The following is a 23,326-nucleotide window of genomic DNA, read 5'->3' on the forward strand; positions in this document are numbered from 1 at the left end:
TTTTTCCCCCTTTCTCTCCAAGTGAGTTCAGAGCTTATGTACATTATGAGACTGACAGCACCCAAAATGAAATTCTCTCTTTAGCCACAGAACAGATCCAGAACTGGCAGTTCACTGCAGTCTCCTCTATTCCATCTCTTACCCTATCTACGTGGCACAGTGCAGCAGTGTGTGGAGATAAGTGGGCTAGCTGTAGTATCACCGTGTTAGCACAGTGGTCTGCCAGAGCTAATTAGCAATGCTGAGAGGCAGGGTTTATTAGTCTGGTCAGAATGCTGAACTAACAGAGCAGGCTGCTTCCAGGGCCACGGTTGCTGTTTGCATCTCTCTACATGACACTGCACTGTGCAATGTGGATATAATCCATACGCTTTAAAAGTGATCTTTTTTTGGAGGGAGATCACTAGGTCCTTGAATTTCTGGTGTAGAGGATAAAAGATGTCAATTCTGATGCTTGCTCAGATGTGGATATGTGTCCATATTGGGCCACCCAAATAATTTAGCAGGAGCCACTCAACAGCTGTCAGATAGTAAGATTTTTGGATGTTCTGAACATCAGCTGGATTCTTGCTTTTATGTTTTACTAGTGATTTTAAGGCAAAAAGATTTTTATCGGTACCTTGGAGATACCCTGGTTTCATCTATTTTATATCCATACTGCCCACTTACAGTATACCAATAATGAAGATGAAATTAGCATACTGCCTTGGTTTGGGCAAGCTGCCACTTAAGGAATATTGCTTGAAAGCAAGCAGCGAGCAACTTAGGCAAAGCAATGCCCTACAAATGAGCACACCAAATTATGCAGTCTTTTCCTTCTAGACATGGCAAAACAGGAGGAGTGATAAGAGGAACAGGAATTCCTGCTCTCTTCTTTAGCCATTATCTTTAGGTGTTGAAACAGAGTCTGCCTTAACTCTCCATGGAGCCAGCGGAGTTTTTAGTGCTCTGAATTGCCTGTTGTCTGTTCAGGAGAACTTGGCTTCTCATTTATGCAAGGAAAAGCAGATCCCTGGAGCAAAAAATGTGAATGCGCTCCTTTGAGTTTCTAAGCCAAAGCTGTGCTGTGTTCTTTGTTCTTTAAGGGCAAGTTCCAAATGGTTCCTTATACATTTATGGGTTTGTTTTCAGGCCACTGTTTTGTCGTTGCAGTTTAAAAATAGTAAAACAACTGTCAAGCCCTTTTACTGTTCCAGGTAGGATGTAAAATCAGAAATCCTTGCACTCAGGCACCACAGTGACAGGGATCTTGCAGATCATTAAAATAAATATGATATTAACAGCTGAAAATACATGTTTAAAAATAATAAAACTTACATCCGAGGGGAAGAAATGGGAAAGCATCATCCACTTCCATTGTAGACATCTGCAATGTGCACCCAGAGTCTGAACTTTGCAGTGAGAGAAAAAAGAATAATGCCATGCAGGAATGATCTTTCAGCCTACAAGTATTCCCTTATAATAACACAGTACCTTCTTGACCAATCTATTGTAGTCCAACAAAAGGTATTTTATGTCTAACATAATTAATATTATAGATCCATAAACTGTTTAAGTTGCCAGTCTGGTTGAGGTATTCCTGTCCTTTCTGTCTCTGGCTGCTATTCTTTGATGCAGTGCTTTTTTACATAAAGAACTATTCCTATCTTGTTCATATCTGCCTATGTGCTAACTGTGCTTAGTCCATTGCTGATTCTTTGAAGTACACCACTACATATTTCACAGTTTATGTAGGCTGAACTATATTGCTTCAGACTACGTTTCTTCCAAGTTTGCTTTACCTCTGTGCTCAGTAACAACAGCATTGCTAAGCTCAAGAGAAGTAGAACCACAGCCTTTTAATTTTCTAATTCTTCATGATAAGTAATAGGGTTTTACTTATCAATACCTCTCATGTTGACTGAAAACATTTAATTGATTGGATGCAATTTTCGGAATCCATTGCATGACAGACAGAGAAGTGTCACTGAGTGAAGGGCAAAGCCTCGCTTCACTTGGCCACTGACACATCTGCTGTTCCTTGTCGTATTCATTGCCATTTTACATATTAAAAAAAAAAAAAAGCACCCCTGACTAAAGGATCTGACTGTGTGGCTTGTGCTTACTGAATTTAATTAATACCTTTATGAAAGTGGTTATTATTTACTTTAGAGGTTGAGAAAACAAAAATCTAGCCCTGTGCTGCAATTTACTCTGTGCGGAGTGACTATTGGCCTGCGCAGTGCTTCATTTGTTTTAGCTCTATTTATTTTACCTGAACTCTAGGGGTGAAAAGAGCCGGCGGTGGCATTGGAAACATAAGCAGCTCCTGAAAAATCAGACTAGTACTACATAGGACTGTCACAGTGCTCTCAAACTTTGCAGTGCTTTGCGTTCAATAATGAAGGGCTGGTCCCTGTCCTGTTGATCTCGGCAGTAATCACGACTGGAACATGGGCCCCAACCTTCAAATCTTCAGTCTACCAATGAGCATAATGCCTATAGAAGTATTCCCACTTGCTTAAAGCTAAGCACAGTTGTTACAGCAGGATGGGGGCCCTTGCTTCCTATTTTAAATGGTTTTATTTCTGGCTCTATGCCTGGAAAACACCCTACAGATCCACAGAACATCCAGAGGAGGGAATATACCCTGTGTTGTGAGCAGAGAATGATGCACAGCACAGGAAAATAAAAGAAAATAGGACATTTGACTAGTAAAAATATATTTCTGTGGAAGGCAAGAGAAGCATATGCGAGCGCTCTGAACCTCGGGGGCCAGACAGACGTCTCCTCAAGCTGCTACTGTCGCAGGGCACGTGAGGCAGGCCCGCCTTTGCTGAAGAAATCCCTGAGGTTATAAAAAAGAGGATAAAAGGCTGAAAAGCGACCCGCCGTGCCGGTGTAACCGTCACTCCCGCTCGGGGCGGTGCCCGGGGGAAGCTTCGCCTCCCGCCCAGCCCCGCCGCTCGCCCGCGGCCCCCTCAGAGCCCGGACTACATTTCCCAGCCTGCCCCGGGCCGCCGCCGCCGCCTCGCCGCGCTCCTCACGGCCCGCCGGGGAGAGGCCGGGCCTGGCCGGCCAAGATGGCGGAGGGGGTGCTGAGCCCCGGGGTGAACCTGGAGGCCTTCTCCCAGGCCATCGCCGCCATCCAGGCGCTGCGTTCCAGCGTGACGCGGGTCTTCGACTGCCTGAAGGATGGGATGCGGAACAAGGAGACGCTGGAGGGCCGCGAGAAGGGCTTCGTGGCCGCCTTCCAGGAGAGCCTGCACTCCGTCAGCCGCGACCTGGGGTGAGCAGCTGGCGCTGAGGGGGCTCCCGCCCCCCGCCCGGGTGTGCAGCCGGGCCCCGGCCCTGCGCGAGGGCGGCGGGAGGGAGGCAGGGGGGTCCCGGGGCCCCGCCGCCCCAGGGCCTGGCCCCTCAGAGACGCCCGGCAGTGCCGTTTCCACTCCCGGAGAAAGTTTTAGGCAAATAAATGCAAAACCGCTCCATTTTATTCCTTCTGACTTCGTGCGCCTTACCCTTTTCGTGTGTTTCACTCCAGAGTCTCCAAAGGGATGAATGCTGCTCATAATAGCCACCTAGGTTTTGTTCTTGTTTTGTTTTAAAAAAGAAGCTATCGGTGAGGTGAATTGAGAAGGCGAATGCTTTTGGTTGCAGGGAAAATTGCTCTGTTTTCGGAAGTTTTTGTTAAAGACCAAAACACGCTCTGACTATCCAGTAGCGTCCAAGTGGTTCAACAATGACCAGCTTATTACCAAAACTTGAAAGGCTGGAAAGTTAGTACACATAAGTATAGTTGTTTAGTACCAGCAGGTGTGTTTCCCATAAATAGAGACAAACTTGAGGCTGATGGTCTGTGTGGATCCTGCCAGAGGACTGCTGGGTCAGTTGTGCCCCCTGGGAGCCATCAGCCCAGTCCAGGGAGGTGTCCGAGGGCAGGGCAAGTGCGTAACTACCCTTTCCCAACACATCTTCTGGCCTCCAAAGATTTAGTGTTTGGGATCTTGTGTACAAGAATTTGTTTCTTGCTGGCTAACAGGCCATGCACATTTTTAGTTTTGATCGTGGTAATATAATTTGTTACCTACTTTTTCCCTTCTATTGGGCAAGATGGTAGATAATCATTCTTAGGACTGATGTTGTACACAGCTTTATAGACGTCTGTTATTATCTCTTTGGTTTTTATTGTTTTCAAGTTGAGGCTTCATGGTTCTCAACATGGAAGCTGGGCTATTCCTTTGGTTATCCTTCTTGTCTGGCTTGACAGCTTTTAAAATAATTATCTAGTATAACCCTGGAATCTTGTTCCCAAACAGTAATAGATAGCAATTGGCTCTGGCCTATCTTGTCCCGTGTGTAGTATTCTACACTCCTCTACTTTGCAGTTTATCATCCCGTATTTCAGTGCTGTGAAGTTCTTGTGTGATTCTTTGCAGTCAGTGCCTGTCCTTACTACCATAACTGAGAGTAGCTTCTTTATCAAACATCACCAGTTCCTTTTCTACCATCTCTTCCACAGCATTAGTGGATATGCCTATCAGTGCTTTGGCGACCATTTCTTTCCAGATTCCTTGCAATAATAGTTATATTTTGGAGTATATTTCATTTGTCTTTTTTGAAACAGTACTGCCCCCAAATACTGTACTTTATGTAGCATCTAAGAGTTACATTATTCTATTACATGTTTGGGAAGCACAGATTTCAAGTAACAAGGGAATACTCCAAGGTGTATTGAAGTTAATATTATCAGTGGGCTATGGCTCACATCATGAAAGTATTGACTGGGTTCTTTGTTCAACAAGTCCTTAGTTGTTATGTCTATTCACATTAAGCGCATTAAGCACGTTTATGAGTTCACAGCACCAGAGGCTTAGAAAGAATGTAGGCCACAGAAACTTGTAGAAATGATGGTTAATAAAGAAGAATATTGTGGTAGTAAAGTGTGGAAGACCCTTAACTGTCAGTTCCCTGGGTTGTTGTTTATTTTCATAACCAACATTAAATGCAAATTGAGATATTTGGGATTTTTCTCTACAGAGATTTTCAGAAGTCACCTTTTGAATGATCCAAATTCTGATTATAATTTAGTAGAAGTTCTGAAGTTCAGAATGTTCAGACATAGCATGTCTACATATTTACAAATTGCTTGTGGAAATCAGAAGATGCTTCCTTGACCTGAGAACTTGGAATTTGTATACTTGCCTAGAGTAATCACGGACTTTGCAGGACCATCTCTGGGTTTAGGACTAATGCCAGTTCTTCCTTATATTTATATGAGGTCAACATTAATTTCTAGTTCTTTAGTGAAATGATGAAGCATCTGCCTGCTTGATGGTTAAAAACCATTATTTTAGCATTGTCTGCAATATTAGAAGCAGAATTTTTTAGTTTCTGAGGGTATGCATTGCTCAGAAGATGCCCCGAGTTCTGGAAGTGCTTGTGAGCAGGACCTGCCATACTTTGACTCTTTCCAGGCTGTTCTGCAAAGTTCTCTCCTAAGAAGCAGTGAGCTTAATGACTAACAGACCGCTTTAAATTGTTTGGATAATGGGAGTGATTATGTGTTTTTATCGAATTAGGGAGGTGTTTAAAACTCACTTAGGTATTAAAATAGAGTTTATGCTTGATTGCTGTTCCTGCAGGAGGATTGTACATCTCAGATATCTCTGTCTATAGATCTGACTTTAAAAAAATGCCATTCTGTTTTCTTTCAGTGAGCTGGAGCGTCTGAGCAACCTAGTTGGTAAACCATCTGAGAACCACCCCCTGCACAATAGTGGACTGTTGAGCCTAGATCCTGTTCAGGATAAAACACCTCTTTACAGCCAACTTCTTCAAGCCTACAAATGGTCAAATAAGGTAACAGTGTAATTTAGTTGTGTATTCCTACAGAATGTTTGATTTGTGATAGACTTCTGAGTGTTTGAGATTGTCAAAATTGCTGAGTTTTTAATGAAGTTAAGGAGCCTAATATGTACCTAAATGTACTCTCAAGGATAAAAATGGTGTTTAGTTGAGAGGAGACTTTTCTGTGATGTGTGTCCTTGTTTTTCAAAGGGGGTGTTAAATCCCAAGCAGAACAATTACTTTTCATGTTAGCTGCTTAGCATCTTACGTAGGTATAAAAGAAAAGTATATTGTGTCCTTGCATCTGTCAGTAAACACTGTAGCAGAGGGCAGTGGGATATTAGAGCAGAGAATCAAGAGCTTATGTCACCTGCAAACCTATTTCTGTATTTCTTGGAAAGAAACATACGGAAGTTGTCATCACCAGAAATCTTGTTGCCTTTTCATACCATTTTCTGCTGCTAAAAAACATTTGCAGCTGGTCTCAGAAGTAACTTTGTTTTCAACAGCTTTGGCGTACGTAGTGTTTTCAGATTGTGTATTGAATTTTAAGTAATATAAAAAAAAAGCCAGATAATGTTAATGCAGTTTTTTACATTTTTAAAAAATTAATTGTTGAAAGAAACCTCTTTCTCATAAGCATAGGTCATTTTCATAAACCTGTATGCCTAATATATCCAGAGACAGAAATTTGATAGGTACGTTTCCTTCTCTGCTATGAAGATAGTCTACCTGTGGGTCAGCAATGCTCCTTTCCTCACATCTGATTTTATTAAATAAGTATGCACTGTGTTATTGCAATTATTACTGGTCTCTGTCTCAGCACCGTTATGTTTCAGGTTGCCTATTACATCCTGATTTTTTTGAGCATGCTTATTACTTTGTAGAGAAATGAATAAGTATTTAAAAGCTTTCTTAAAATTATGTTTTAAATACTAGTGAGCTGCTATAAAATGTAAAAGATGGATTAATTTCTGTTATGATAATTATTATTAATGAGAGATTCCAGAGTTGGAGCTTTTAAGAACCTTACACAAGACAGCAGGAGTAAGCAGGAATAGTAAATCTGAAAATATTTAGACCATTAAAGGAAACAATTTCACTTTAAATTATTTATTATGATACATGAGCAAGGAAGTCTTTCAGACTACACAAATACTTAGTAGGCAAATTCTTGTTATACATTGAGCCAACCAATCTAATATTACTCAGATTTAAAAAAGAATACCACAATAATGTTTGTACAGTCACTTTTCTGCATATAAATATGTGTTAACATCTTCTGAAATCAGTAACATTTAGCATTGATAGAAATTTAGTATGGTTGGAAAATGGATGACAGGAAGGATTTTAAAATAGAGATTTATTAATTGAGAAAATATTTCGTGTTTGCTTGTGTTTCTTGCTGTTAGCAGATTACTGACACTGAAGAAAAAATAATTAATTTGCTACTTTCAGAAAATAAGCAAATCCATCTAACATTTATGCATGAAAACTTCTAAACTTGTAATGCAGTCAAATTTTTACTGATTTAATTACTTCTCTAAGTCATTATCAGAGTAAGATCAGTTGATAATGAAATAGCTTTGACAGAGCTGTACTAATAGAGTTTTTTATTAACTTAGAGTGGTATGGAGCTTTGAAGAGCAGTTTTTTGTAATACTGGATTCTGATTTCAGAAATCAGAAAGTTTTAGTATCCTGTGTACTCATAAACACAGTTAAGTGTTCCAGGAGAAAATCAGTATTTTTTTTTCTTTTATCTTTGTTCCTTTGACTTCTGTTTTACAGACAAAAGAAAAGATACTGTTTAAGTTGTATTTAAGAAGCTGCTTTTTGTCTAATAGTTCTTCTGAACTTTACTAGTATCCCTTTCTGGGGTTTGCAGTAACCAGCAGGCATGGGTAGGTTGCCCCTGTTCCTAACAGCAGGTGTGTTGCCTGTATGAGGGCATGAGCTGCTGGACTTACCATTAGCAGCAAAGACCCTACTGATGCTTGTGTGTGGTTGCTGCTTAATTCTTCATTGCTAAATACACTTGAATAAATGTTATTTCGTAACATCTTTTGGCTGCCTTCTGTTCTTATTATGTGTGTTTGTTGTTTTCTGTTGCTTTGAAGGGAGGATTTAGATGTGGTGATGTGTCAATACACTTTATGTCTGTCTGCATTTAATTTTTAATTTGTGACCCCTTTGTGGCTTGCTTGCTTGTATTTTTGATGAGCTGAGATAAGGGCATTTTCCTCTCTCTTTGATTTTTCATGAATTACTGATGGCATGAATAGCCACATGGATGCCAGGGGAGGGTAGATGGAGTAGAGTTTTGGGGATATTGTACAAGTCCAAAGGACGTTCATGAAATACAGGGAAAATGAGTACGCAGACTGTGTTACGTGTTTCAGTGCATTCTGTTTATTTTTACAACATGGGGAGGCTGGTACTAGCAGCTTTGTAGGACAGTAGTAAGGTCAGTAATAACTCAGCTATCTCATGAGAAGCAAATTATTGTTCAGTATATTGAAACATTATACATTAAAAAAAAAAAAGCTTTGCTACATTATTTTTTTATCTAAAATTGAAACAACAATTAGAGGCCTGAAATGGTAATTCTTAAAAAAAAAAAAACCAAACACCAAAAACCCAAACCAAAAAACCCCCAGCGTTTCAAAAATTTATCCTGTAAAATACTCTGTTTGTTTGAAAAAGTGAGATTTTTAGTTGGTCCACTTTTATCAGTATTTCTGCTGTGGAAATGATAGTCTCAGCGAGTTGTTAGAGAATATAGTAAGAGTAATCTTCCAAATGCCATAAACCACGTGAAACACTTTAAAGCATAGTACTACCAAATCAGTTCTTCTGTTTTCTTTTGTAAATCTGGATCATAGCTACATATGACTCTTACTTTTTCCAGCAAAATTGGTTGCACAAGTAGTAGCTTGTTTGGTTTTGTTTTCTTAAATTTCAGCTGAGACTGTGTTAATCGTTGTTCCTTGTGGTTCATGAGACTGGATGTTAGAAAAGTTATTTCTTTATATTTGCAGCTTGGTGCTGGGTCAAGCAAATGCCTGATTTTGATCTGGTCTTGGATGCTCAGATAAGCATTTTAGGTTAAGTAGCAGTGCTGTGTGCAAAGTGTAGTGAAGATAATACAGACATGAATACAAAATTCTCTGTTTAGGTTGTGAATGTTGACATAGGAGATTAGACTTAAGTGATACTTTCCAACTTGGTTTATTTACCGTAGTTAATACTTGTAGCTGTGTCTGGTTATGTTTCTTGAGAAGACCCACTTTTAGGTGCAAATTTACTGACCTACCTCATTGGCTTAGTGTAGTAGAGATGGGTTACATTTAATTGTGATTTCAGAGATATTTGCCCTGAACCTTATTTTACTGTTCCTGTGAGTCACACCACTAGTTCCTCTAAGTATCTTAAGTTTGCCTGCTTCAGGGGGTTCAGAAAAGTACATTGGGAAAAACTAAAACTTTCCTTATAGAAGTGTGTTATCTTGGCAATGCTTGTTATTTATTAGCACCTGCTATCCTGATATTTACTTACTGTAGTTTACCCAATAGTTTTGCAGATGGTAAAGTTGTCTGTATAATGGAAGCAGCTGTTTGGGAACACAACAGCTTGTTAAATGCATTAATTACATACACATGCAGCTGTAAAGGAACTTTACTTTTCCAGGTGTTTAACAGAGCTCACAAGCAATAGCTGAAAAACACAGAAAGTTTAAGTTGATCTTATTGCAAGAACTAAATGGGTTTTCTTCTTTGCTTTAGCTTCATGTATCGGTAGAAATACAAGTAAATTACTTTGCTGACTGTGGGGTACATGGAGGCATGTAGTAGCCATGGAACAGTATTCAGGTCTACCTGACAATTTTTTTTTTCCCCTCCTCTTCAATTTTATTTAAGAAAAAAGGTTTTCTTCATTACAATTGAAATGCTGTTTCCCAGAAGGATTCGTATGTGCTCTCTAATGTAATACTGAAGATAGAATATTAGATAAGGTAAAAATGAGCTATTATTCTGTATAGGTAATGCAGATAAAGGATTATTGGTAAGTTAGGAAGTTTGTGGAAATCAGTAGGGTTTTTTTCATGTGGACTGTTTCTGGTTAGTAACTGTAGTTGAATTCTGGTTTTAGTAGTTATGTACATCTTATCTGTTGAATTTTTTTTTTGTAATGTGATTGATGTGTCTGAGCAGCTGAAATCTAAGATGACACCAGCAGGCAGAAGGTTTTCTGTTTTGTATGCATGTGGCCTGATACTGCTTGGAACAGTCAGGATTGATCTGCAGGGTGCTGCTGCCTTCTTCCCTTTACCAGGTGCTTGCTTCATACTGCATCATATTGGCATTCAAATGAAGCTACCACAGGGAAGAATGCATCACCTATAAGTTTAGATGAAAGGAATTTTTAAAAGTCACTTACTAGACTGAAATACTGGTTCAGTTTCAATTTTTTTTTTTTTAATTTTTTTAAAAATGAGATGTAGCCTCATTTGTGACAAAGCCCTGGAAGACCTTGCTGCTTTTGTTCTTCAGTCTACTTCTTTAACAAGTGCCCTTATGCTGGCCTTCCTCCTTCCTGGGTGCTGCTTGTTTTCTGCAGTAGAGAAGAACATGATCTCATCAATAAGAACATCTTTTACTAAGAAACTGAATGTTTCTCGATATTTGTTCTTAGTACCAGGCGACAAAGGAGTTTAATGGGGGAAAAATACTTGTTGATGATGTGATTAAACCAGTATTATATGCTTATTGATATATAACATGTTTAATAAAGCTTGTGATGGTGTGGTTGCCTCATCCAACTACAGTAATGCTGGCGGTCAGAGTTAGATGTAGGCTTTTGGAATCCAGGAGTTTGAACTCATTCTTTGAGTGGTATAAACTTTTGTTTTCTATCTGCTGCTTTTGTGAGGTTAGTTATTGCCTGTAGCGTGTATCTGTTCATCCTCTTTGCCCTTGGCAAAGCATTTGTACACCCTCACCCTGCATCTGTTAAGGTGTTTCCATTGACTCCAGTGGAACAGAAAATACACAGCGTTGTTATATGTCCACTGAACAAGGCAAAAGCTTTTATAGGGCAAGATTTCCCTCTCTTAATGGAGTGCTGTCAAGTAGTCCATGCCCAGCATTTGAGCTTTAATCAATGGTGGAGATTTTTTGTATATTTGCTTTTGTTTGGTTGTTTGAAGGGTATATGCAAGATGGATCAACTACCAAACCAACACTATAGCGTTACTTTTTCTACCAGACTTAAACGTTGAATTTGTTAGATAGCAGCAAACTAAGTCTTCCCTGAGTTGTTGAGTCATAGCACTATTAGCAGAATTTACTTGGCCAAGTAAAAATACCATGTCCTGTAGGTCATCATTCATTTATTTTTTTTTCCCCTTTGCAGTAGAGAGTTTGTCTTCAGTCTTTCAAATAATATTAACAGCAGTAGAAGTGGGGGAAATGTAAAATAATTGTAGTCTTGGAACAGGGGACGTTATTTTAAATTTTTTCTTTGATTTTAACTTCACTGGAGTATTGTATGCTCTACTGTTTTCAGAGTTGCATTTGTCCATTTGCTGTACTTCAATTCCAACACTTCTGTACTTTGAACCTGTGTGCATAGGTGGATGAGAGTGGCAGTGGTATTGTTTTATCATCATGAAATGGTACTTAAAAAACATGATAACCCTGTGTTTGGGAAGGCTGTTATCTGCCACTTCGAGCAGAAAGCAAAAAATCAACTTTTCTGACTTTGACTCTCTGGGTGACTAGGATTTAGATCAAATGATTTAATTTACTTATCTGTGAGAATAAGATTATGGCAACTTGCATAAGCTTTACAGTATCAGTTGTATTGTAAATATTCCAAGTGAACAAAGCTGGACAGGAATTGTCATAAATTTATTTAAAAGGAACACACTGGCAAATACAAAATGAAAAAAAATTGTTGATCTGCGTGTTGAAATACACTAAAAAATATTTGGATTTAAGTTTGTTACTTCATAGCTTCCTTTTGTTTTTACATAAATTTAAAATCGAACCGCTGAGATTACCATTAATGAGTTAAAATGATTTTCTGTCACATGACAGAAGAGAAAAGGAATATATAGTTTTTGTTTATTAAATTATTTTGATGTGTTCCCTGATAAATTATTTGTATAAATTGTGTTTGTTGTAGGTCTCCAAAAAAAGAAATCAATAGAGCCTGTAGAGGAAGTCCAGACTTGTTACGACTGCCCTTGGTAGCTTAGTATTGATTAGACACAAATATTGAGTTTAATGACAATAAATGACATTAAATGTTAGCCATAATAGTAGAGGAACACTGTTGAAGTAATTTTTTTGTTTTGTTTTCTTCATCTTGATTGTAAAACGAAGTGCTCATTCCAAGGAACATTAATTTTAAATTCTGGATGCACTCAAACATTTTGAATTTAATGTAGTTTTATGGTAGCATGGGCAATGTAACTGAATTATTATGTTGGCAGTTCTTTGGAAGTTCAGGCAGATGGCCAAGATTTTGTCCTTTCAGGACTTTTTTCTACAAAAATGCGGTGTTAAAGTATTGTGACACATTGTTGCATGGAGATCCAGCTTATTTTGCTGAGATGTCATCCACCCAAACTGGGAAACATTTTCTTTTGAGGTGCACTGTGGTATCAGTGACAGATGTGTGTCATTGAGGAAAACTGTATGACGGTAACTGGATCATCTGCTTGCCCAGTGCTTCTGGACATTGCTTTTGAAGATTGCTTGTGCTTATTGGGGTAAGAGTGGGAAGGCTAGTGGTGCAGCTTGAGATACTGGTATTCTCAGTGAGCAGTAGCACTAAAGAAGTCAGTTAAAATAAAAGATTTGAAGTGACCAGAATCCCTTGGCTTGCTCACAGAAGAGAATAAATTAAAAAATAAGATTTGAATTGAAGCAAAGTGACAAGTCCCTAGAAGGATATCTCTGTTGCACTCTGAAGATCACATTTAATCTGCCTTGTAAGAGCAGAATCAGTGCTTCATAGAGGGAGCTGGAGTGGAAAGGCTCTTAGGGATTACTGGCTGTGAACTCCTTTCCTGTGCAGATAAGCCGTGGGAGTTTATATTCCTGTCACTGGAGAAATGAATGATACACGAACTGGTGTTTCCTTGTACACGGGGCACAAAATAGGACCTGGGCCGCTTGGATTCTGTTCTTGCTTTTCTTATTAATTTTTGTTGTAACCTTGAACAGGATGCATGATTTTTGTCTGTGCCTCATTTTTCTTACAGATAAAATAAGATAATAATACTTAACCTACTTCTTGGGAGAGTTTCTAGTCTAAATGTGTCTCAAGTGCATTGGGTTCTGTGGACAGAAATGCTTTGTAGATGCCAGGTATTATACAGCTAATGACTAATGTTGTTTCCCTGGCAGTCTGGAAAAATGCCCTTTATGGGCTTTTAATTTTGTGTGATTTTTAGGCTAATGTTTTGGTGAAATGTCCTTGCTGTTCAGAGTTACATTGACGTTCTATTTTCTTCTTTTTTTTTTTTTTTTTTTTTTTTTAATTTGAGTGGGAAACATGTGGTTACCTTTTTGCTTCCCACTGCTGTAGTTATGAATTATTGCTCAGCTGTCTGCCTGGAGAATATTGACTTTCATTATTGCAGGGTTGATTTTAGTGACCAGCAATGGCAGGGGTGGCAAATTTGGGTAGTGTGCAAAGTATTCTTGATATCACAGTGGTGGTGGAAAAAAGCACTGGAAAAGCTATGATGAGGGGAAAAACGTACCAAAATGTGAAAGGAGGAGGGGGAACAGGAATTACAGTAGTCTGTGTATACTTTACTGGAGAAGAAAAAAGGTGGGACATCATATTTTTCTGAGGGTCTCTGAGCTAGGCAATGATAGTTTGGAAAAAAAAAGTGAATATAGTGGGAGGAGAATATAGTGAAAACCTCAAGGAAAACAGGAAAGTTTAGCATAACGGCAACAGTAAAAGTAAATGCAGAATCACCAGCTGCTGTTTGTTGGATGAGTTGTGTGGTTTGAGCCTGGTCAGCAGCCAAACACCACACAGCCGCTCACCCACCCTCCCTCCCCACCTGGGGATGGGGGAGGGAATTGGAGGAGTAAAGGGAGTCTTGCAGGTTGAGATAGAAACAGTTTAATAATGGTAATAAAATGAAAACAATGACAATAATAGAAAATATAAACAGGCAATGCACAATGCAATTGCTCACCAGCACTGACCAATACTCAGCCCATTCCCGGCCAGTGATTCCAAAATACCAAGATCCTGCAATTGCAATCCCGAGAGAGAGAGAGCCCCCCTTCCTGACCACCCCTCCTCTATATAGTGAGCATGACATTCCATGATATGGAATATTTTATTGGCCAGTTTGAGTGTGGTGCTTTGGCTCTGCTCCCTCCCTGCCTCCTGTGCCCTTGCGCACAGGCAGGACATGGAGTTGGAAAGTCCTTGAAATCTCAGCAGAAGCTGAAAACATCAGTGTGCCATCAGCATTCTTCTCATACCAAATTCCATGCTGAATCTAAAACACAGCACTATTCTAGTTACCAAAAAGAAACATTAGCTCTATTCCAGCCCAAACCAGGACAATTCTCCCTAGAAATCCTGCCTAAAGCAGCATTTGGGAGCACTGCGGATGGGTAACATCAGGTATGTCCATCTTACTTTTGGAGAATGCATCTTCCTTCTTCAGCTGGGTGTCCTTGGAATCTTCAGCTCTTGGACGCTTGTGTTTCTTTGTCTTTGGTTCCTATGCTGATTTTGAACAAAAGTATGATCCAGGGCTATCTTAATTATTTTACAGTTACTATGTATAACTATAAAAGTGGTTTTGGTGCCTAATAATTGGAACAAAAGGAAATGAAAATTACCAATTTATTTTCTCTTTGCACTACCAAAAAGATGCAATGGTAGGAGAGAATTTGCCACATATGCTGCCTTGTACTAGTATGCAGGTTATTTGAATTTGACATTTTAGTAGACTGAGGTTAGTTTCTTACTTCAGAAAGAGAAGAGCAATGATGAATAACTTGTTGCTTAAAAAAAATGAGAAATAATTAGCCTTTGATTCTGGCTTGTTTGTTACGTAGCTTGAATGTTTTATATCTGTGATCTTCCCGGAGTTATAACAGTAATAATTCACACTAGGATGCTATTGTGCGATAAGGTTATATGTGTCTAAACAGAATTTGCCTTTCTTACTGGATTTTGTTAGAATACTGCGTTTCAAATATGAAGCAGCCTGAGAGCATGCTGTGGTGTTTTTCTGTTGTTGTGTGTGGTGGTGTTATTCAGCAGTATTTTTCAGGGCTCTGATCAAAAATGCTGTAAGCAGTACCAGTCTCACTTTTCCTAATTATGGGAAGTGATATATCAATACACACCATTATAAATCACAGCCCCCTTGTCAGCTGGTGGGAATTATTTAGTGCTTTGCAACACCTTTATTTACTAATGAGTGGGTTTTTTTCCCCTGTTTCTTTGATAAGTATTAATGTTCTAGTTGTTAGCCTATTTCAGGATGGAAATGATTGATGTTGCTCTATTTTAACCAAAACACTTCTGCCCACTCCTTTTTTTCCTCTGCAAGAACTCTTCATGCAGTTCATGTTGGATGGCTGAATTATGTAATTTGTAAGTCAGTGATCACTTTCCTTTTATAAGCTGTATAATGCAGTCATCAAACTCAATTGGTTAAAACTGCATTGCTTTGTATTAATAACAGACTTTGAATCAAACTAAGCCATGCACAGGCACAGAAATGCAGTATGTAGGTGATAAGTCATGGTACAACCATTAGATCAGAAGAAAAAGCTTTACTTTTAGAAGTTGAGAAATACAACAAAGTATAACTGGAAACCCATGTTGTCTAGGGATTAATAGAAGAATACGTAGGACTGCAGAACAAGAACATTGTAAGAAACCCTCAGACCCAGCAGTCCTTTGAATTTAATGTTTGCCTGATATCCCAGCTCTCAGTGGCTCAGACTGACTTGTTACTGGTGATGAAAGCCTGACTTACCACCTAGTGAATGGTGGCCACCACGAAAGCACAGAGGATGTTTTCAGAGACTCGGAGTTGTGTTTCACTTTCTTTGAGGCAAATTAAAGATGTTTGTAAAGCATTTGGGACCTTCATATGACAGGCATTCAAGGAATACGAACACTAATATAAAATAACTGATACAGGTGATAAGCATCCCATTGATGTTCTTTATATGGAAAAGGTTTTTTTTATAACTTCTACAGGAAATAAAGTAAAATGGAAAATTTAATGATGTCACCCTGTTGCTCTCTGCTATTCTTGTCAGGTCTTTTTGTGTGACTTTTTTTTTCTAAACTTCAGAATTGCGCTCATCACTGATCTTTTTTTGAAATTCTCTTTTGGAGTTACTAAAGCTGGCCTCCTCAGACAGTTTGCAGAGTGATTTAAACTGTTTGAATTGCATATAAGCAATAGTCAGTTCTTCCCCATTGTATCTTAATCAGATACTGTTGATAACTGGTCTACAAAACATGGAAATTGCCTCAGGGCTAATAAAACTGAAAATAGTCTGTGTAAGCAGCTGTATGTAATCAAAAGTGCAGTTCAGACCACTGGTTTGGCTCCTGCTTCATGGAAATGTACATTTGGCAAAAACGTGGTACCAGTTTTATATTCAGCAGTAGTTAATACTGAGCTTCTGATGTTGGAAACATGTAACCTAGAAGATCGATGATGATTCTTGAAATCTGTTGCCTCTTGGGATGAATGTAAGCTGATTTTTATTTTCCTGGGAAGACAGAATAATCCTGCTGTGCAGGAGTGTCACTTGTTTTGTGGTTCTGTTGCTGTGACAATTGAAGAAAGTGAATAAGAAATGACAGACCAGTTTTTTTGTTTTAACATAGATGGAGGTATACTGAAAAGATCTGCAGTTGATCTAAGATGATCTTTCAGAGTGAATTTGCTCTTTCCAAAACATTCCTGTTCATAAAATAAAATTTTGCTTGATAATTTGAAACACGTTGTTTGTTCTCCCCAAAGATGTGAGATTTCACTAATAACATTAAGCAAATCATTAAGGAAGTCCACGTTTTGTGGTAGATGTGGTTATTTTACATTCTTCTGAAAAATACTTGGTTTTGCAGGTGAACTTTGTTGCCGATCTGGCCAGGTATCTGACTCAGCTTTTAGGGATCTTCAATTTTGATGTTCTGCTTTCTGCAGGAGATCTGATGAATGACTTCTATAGAAAACCAAGACTTTGCTCCTATTGTTAAATGCTGCCTTTTGAGAAATGGACTAGTTTTTTTTTTTTTTTCTTCCTGCCCTACCCTCTGTAATTATATTCTTCTGTCTTGGGTCATCTGGGAGTAGAAGTGTAGAAAAGCAATATTCTAAATGTGGTACTAAGAATTGTAGCCTATGTAAATTTATCGCTGATTGTTGGACTTGTTCAGTAGTTGCAGAAATGTATCATGACTCCTCAGAAGTTTGTGTAGTGGCAGAGTCAAGCAGGTTTGGGGGTTGATAGGAGAATAGAGATGAGAATATGAACGTTGCAGTTGGAGCTACTTCACTTCTAACTCCGTTTGTTGGTGGTACATCTTCTTGGTATGAGCCAGCATTTCAATCTATTAGATTTGTAAAATCCTGAAGTTCTGGAGATAAAGATGACTTATCAGTACATGTTATCACTTTCTTTGCCAATACAAGATTGGCCCAAGCGTGTTTAGCAGTTCATTTTATCTGATTGTAGATTCCTGAATGTAAGGCTTCCACTTGCACAAGAAACAAAAAACAAGAATAAAATCTTTTAGCCACTGATGTTTGTTCAGTTATAGTATACCTAGAAAAAGATGTTCTCCAAATTAATAAAAGAAGACTTAATGAAAGCTGATTGATTCTACCGGGTGCTAGTCTTTCACATTTTTGATCTTTTCACAGAAAGATCAAAAGTTTCTGTATCCTGAGCAGCAATTGCCTTGTGCTCTTTTGTAAGGTTCTTGGCTTAGTGTGAAGTGTTCAGTCATGCTATGGTGTTCCAGTGAGTTTGCTGAGAACTGAAGTACTCAAGTTAAATGCCTAAAGCTAGACTGTGTGAGTAATGTGAATTGGCAAGTGACTGCAGTTGCATGGTTGACTGGTGTCTTAGTGAGTTAAAAATGCATTTCTTGAAGCGTGCATTTTTTTTATATGCTCATGAATTGGCTTGTTCCCAGATACCTCTACTTCAAAAGCACATATACTGACAAGCTGACAGTAACAACTAATATACTTATTGGCTAGAATTAGTATATATCATTATTATTAAAAGTAATGACCATGTTGAAATGCTAAGGATATTTTCAAGATTACTTTAGCTTTGATTGGAAAGCAGAGTATAATGGCTACATCTTACAGCATGTAATAAAATCACAGGGGTCTTTGATGTTCAGAGTTGAGCTTTAGAACAAATAGTTCTATTCAAAGCCAGCACCAGTCTTGATTAATTTTTGTTGTTTTATTTGAATTCTCTAAGCTGGTGTAACTGGAAGTTTGTAATAGGTGCTCTATATACTGCATGGGCCATTAGGCATAAAGGAATTATATCTTGATGTGACATTTTACAGTATATTCTAAAATAGATGTATTTACTTCTCATTATATGAAACTGCAATTCCTGTGGAAATCGATATTGAAAATACCCACTAAAAGCCTCCTAGGATCTGCAAGCATGCACAAAAAGGAGCTCTATGCATGTACTGTTACTCACAAGTGGTGGGTTAAAGTGAATTATTTTAATCTTTTCATGTCAACAGCAATTGAGTATATTGTCCTTATTGCAACATCCTGTTCCTGCTACAGAAGATGCAGAGAATGTGGACTAGAGTAGAAAAAGTCCTCAGGTGTCTTTAAAATGTTTTAAGCTGCCCATGGTTTGAAAATATTCAAGAATCTGTGATGTGAGCTGTTTGACATTTTTCCTATTCCAAATGCTTAAAGGAATAAATCTACATAAAGAGTGTTAAAAATGAGAGAGTCTTTGCGACAACGTCTGGAATCTCATAATGTTACTTTATTTCTCTCTTTTGGCTGACCACCATGATAAAACAGCTGAATCAAATATGTTCTTTTATGTATAAAATATATTTTTTGGGTCTTGACAGCTTGTTTCCAGTTTTAGTCTAATTCAGTTTGAAACAGCTGTTCCTAATCTCTGCAAAACAGTTTTTTGATGGAAATCATGACATTCTCAACTACTGCAGTGTTACTGGGCTCTATCTCATTTCAGAAGTTGGCTTTTCTTTATGTTAAAAGAATTCTTCATTCAAAGAAAATGTCACTTTCGTATCAAATAAGATGCAGTTAAAAGAATAATAGCTTCCTCCTCCCCCCAAGGTTATCTCTCAATGAGGTTGGATATATGTTTCTCTTCCTACATGACTTTTAAGAAAAAACATCACTGTGTTTTACCATTAGTTAGATTTTTATTCTAATGTTCCTTACCCTACCCATATGCTTTCAGTTGGGTTCTATTTAGAGTTTTCTCTGCAGTTGTCTCTGCACTCAGACTTAACAAGTTCTCTGGCTTGCCTTATGGTTCAGTTTTACTCTGGAGTCAAATCTTGTATTTTCAGAATTTTCAATGTAGCATTTTCAGTTTGCTCAGTGCCATTTTTTTGGAGGGGGGGGGGTGGGGGTGCGTGGTGTGTGTGTGTGGGGGGGGGGGGGGCTTGGGGGGGGTTGGGGTTGGGAGAGGCTGGCTGGACTGCTTGGTGCCTCTTCCAGAGCTGTTTGTAGAAATTTCATAGATCGCGGAGCTGATCAAGTCTGTAAGCTCTCATGCCTGACAAAGCAAAAACTAACCATTCATTCCAATTTCTGGGTCTTTTGGACACACTAGCATGTAATATAGAGTGAAGTTAATGACCTTCTGCATAAAAGAACTTATTATCTAGTTGACTGTGTGAACACAAGTGTATGATGATACCATGTGTGGGCGCTTCAAAACATTTTTGATGGGGAGGGCAAAGGTTTCAGGAGTGGTAGCGTTGCCATGTTTATAATGGGACTGGAGGGACTGTGGAGTTATCCATCCTCTTTCCTCTGTCCTTAGCTTGCTGGTTGGGATTTCACAAGTCACTCTGTTATGCATGTCTTTGTTTTCCCATCTATAAAATGAGGATGGTGCTACAGAATGACTACTCCGAGAAATCTGAGACACTGTCTATGAGTAGGATCACAAGTGGTTGCTGATCTCGCTTCTGAGCCCACTATGGACAAATAACATCCTGAAGCCTCTTCTGAGTTATTTTGTTAAAGCACAATTTATCAACTGAAATAAAACTAACATCTAACACGATGTGAAGGCTTTAATGCTTAAAGAGCTGTTAAATATGTTTGCAGTTCCAAATTCAACATTTTGCCTGACAAATACTTTGGAGTGTTTATAGTTTTCCTTGCATATCTTTTTTTCCCACAGTCTAAAGAACCTGACTTGGGCCTGTGTTAGGATTAAGTGAGATTACTAGCATCTTCTTTCCATCCCTCTTGTGTAGCTAGTATGAATACATCCTAATAACTATTGATATTGCATTCATCCTGCAAGAAGCTAAGACCTTTAGTGTCTGCTGATGCTGCAGTTTTGATGTTGTGGTTTTCTTGCAAGTAAAATCAATTGAGACAAATCTTGGTAACTTTAACAGCAAAAGAAAATGACTATGCCAAGCAGCCATTGGAAGTTTTTTAAGTACAGATATGCTCTTAGATCACATATACAGGGTTGTTCCAGCAGAATTGATTGGTTGATCTACTAGATTTAAAGGTCAGCTGTAATCACATTTTGGGAAGATTGAAGAAGATATAAAATTGCAACTATGCTTTTCTGGGTCATATAACTGCTTCTGGTGCTCTTTGCTTTCCCCCTGTACATCTTAATTTACTCAGCTAGAGCATCAATACATAGAGGGCACAAGTCAATGTGCTTGCTTTCTGCTGTTGATGAGGGACCTAGTTAGTTGTGTTTCCTTCAAGCCAATACCTTCCCTCTGGAAGACCTGAAGCAGAGAAGAATTGACCACTAAACTCTACAGAAATGGAAGAAACAAATCACTTTTTCAGGGGAAGGCTGTGAGAAAAGCCGCAGTCTGTCTCATTCGATGATCCATTCAGTTGCAAGAGTTGATACATCCAGGGGATTATACTGTCTGTTCAGAGTGCAGTATGGATAGAAGAGAGGGTCGGCATAACCCTCTTCATGAGTGGAGACCTTTGATTGTGGGGAATCTAAGGAATATCTCATTAGTGCTGTTTGATGCGGCAGCCTGGTATTACACAGATGTCCATAGAGACCAAGCAGCTTTGGAATGTTGTGTTTTATAAATATAAATAAGTATTACTTATTTATAAATATATTTATAAATATAAATAAATACGACATATAAATTCGAAGTCATATTCCCATGTAATATGGAGCCATATCTGCATACAGAGGTGAGTAAATTTCTTGTTAATTTTTTGCAGGAACCCAGATGAGACAACTACTTTGCCATAGCAGGTTGCACAAACTAAAAGCAGCATGAACGTAGAACATTGACCTGCTCAGATACAATTCATTTTCCCTGCAACAAAGCAAAAGGAGTACTGAAATGAAAAATGAGTTGATCCAGAAAAAGATTTAAGTTGATAAACCAAAACACGTTATTCTTCAAGATTTTCCCTCATGAACCATGTTATTGCTATGTTCATTGTTAAGTTTTGCTCTTTTCCTGTACTGATAAACTTGCTGTCCTTCTGTGTGGATCTTCCATAGAGAAGAGGAAAAAGTGTTTAAAATGGAACAGACTTCAATGGAATGGGAACTGTTCCTGAATCAGAGAATACTGCATTGCAAATGCTTTTAGCTATTCTTCAAACAAATTTCAGAGTAACTTCATTATTTTGTGTGGCTAGTAAATGCATATTTGATGATGATCATGCTATAGTAAAGGTTTGTTGCATCAACAGTATGCGGGAAGATGATTATTTAAAAGAATCACTTTCCCCAAAGAAATCTGTTGTGGGGAACGTTAACTGTTTTACAAAGTGTATTTGTAGTAGAACTCCCAGAGTTTAAATTAACTCTGAGAGTACTGTCCTAAGTGCATTTTCATATGTGCTAACTGGCAAAATGTAGTAGTTCCCAGATGTGTAGAAATCAAGGGTCTGTGGCTTCTCTGTAAGCCTCTATGACCTGCTTTTGAAATAGACACAGACATAGAGCAGTGGCTGAAGACTCTGCTTGAGTGGACTGAGGAGACATTTACTGTGCATTTAAGGTGGCTTTTTTCAGAGTTTCTAGATCTGATGGCCTTCTAACTTCAGTATGCATTTTGCTTTGTCAGTCACAATGTGAAGTCTGGAAAACTAATGTCTCATGTTCACCACACTTATACTAAATATGGAGAGAATATTTTTTTTTTTTAAATAAATAGTGGACCAGACAGTTTTCAGAGGCTTGCATGATCAAATCAGAGTAGCAGCAAATCCTTTTTGATTTTCCCAGTGGCTGATGAGGTCAAACAGTGACTTGGCTGACTGATTTGTTTTTTGTTTCCTTGCAAGTTGCTTAAATCTATTATTATATTTTTAACCCTTGATGTCTGTCTTCATTAAAAGGGTACTTATGGAAACAATGACTTTTCTAAAGTGCAGTGGTAGTGCGTGTAGGGTACTGGAAATGTGATTGTTCTTTTCATGTATGCAGATGCATGTCATTCTGATCAGTAGGTTAGAAAGACGTTTGTGCAGGAACTTCAAGGAAGTTAAAAACAAGATTACATGATATGTTCATGAAGTTACCAGGCCGCAGGGAATTGTCAGGTTATAAAAGAATGCTTCTGCATGGAAGGAAGTTGGCAAGGTAAAAAAACTTGTCAGTAGGATTATTATAGTGTTGTGCAGATTTTATGCCTTTTTCTCCTCTTGTTTTCCTTTCAAATCACAGGGCTCTAGCATCCTTCCTTTTTTCAGTTTGATAACTGTAGCAGTAGGTTTCTTTTTTGAATGAAAACAGTTTAATATAGAATCTATCAGTTGCCATTGTAAAATACCCATTATAAAGGCGGAAGAAAAATCCCTTTATTATCAAGAGTATTTAAGCAAAATAGGTATTTAATCGATCTTAATAGCTTGCTTTCTTGAGAAGAGCAATACCTGTAGCAGCAGTCATGGCAGGCAAAATGCTGTGCATATACATGCAGGTTCTGTTCCCATTCTTGTAAGAGGTACTCCTCAGGCTTGTATTTTGAAAGCATCTTCCTTAAAATGAACTTGCTTTAATTGCTTATTTGATTATTACTTTAAGGAACAATACTATTGGGTCACTCACTGGGAGTGATAATAAACTGGTGCTTCCATGTTTCTTTTACGAACTAAACACAAGTGCAGTCAGTTGTGTTTTAATGCTGACTTCTTTCATAACACTGCTGAGTTTATGCCTTCATCAGCATTTAGGTAGTGCACTATCCCTGCACTTTGG

General features: G+C 38.4%; 1 protein-coding gene across 1 annotated transcript in view; it reads left to right on the forward strand.

The window, feature by feature from the left end:
- The first annotated feature begins 3,039 nt into the window (after positions 1-3,039).
- LOC104356965 (mediator of RNA polymerase II transcription subunit 27) overlaps positions 3,040-23,326 on the forward strand; it is a 94,546-nt gene continuing 74,259 nt past the window's right edge. Inside the window, exons 1-2 of the mRNA XM_042786960.1 lie at positions 3,040-3,268; positions 5,694-5,838. Coding sequence (XP_042642894.1) covers positions 3,063-3,268; positions 5,694-5,838 — 351 coding nt within the window. The 5' untranslated portion in view covers positions 3,040-3,062. The remainder of the gene's footprint in view (positions 3,269-5,693; positions 5,839-23,326) is intronic.

This window comes from Tyto alba, unplaced genomic scaffold (assembly GCF_018691265.1).
Source record: "Tyto alba isolate M040663 unplaced genomic scaffold, T.alba_DEE_v4.0 Super-Scaffold_11, whole genome shotgun sequence".
Lineage (NCBI taxonomy): Eukaryota > Metazoa > Chordata > Aves > Strigiformes > Tytonidae > Tyto > Tyto alba.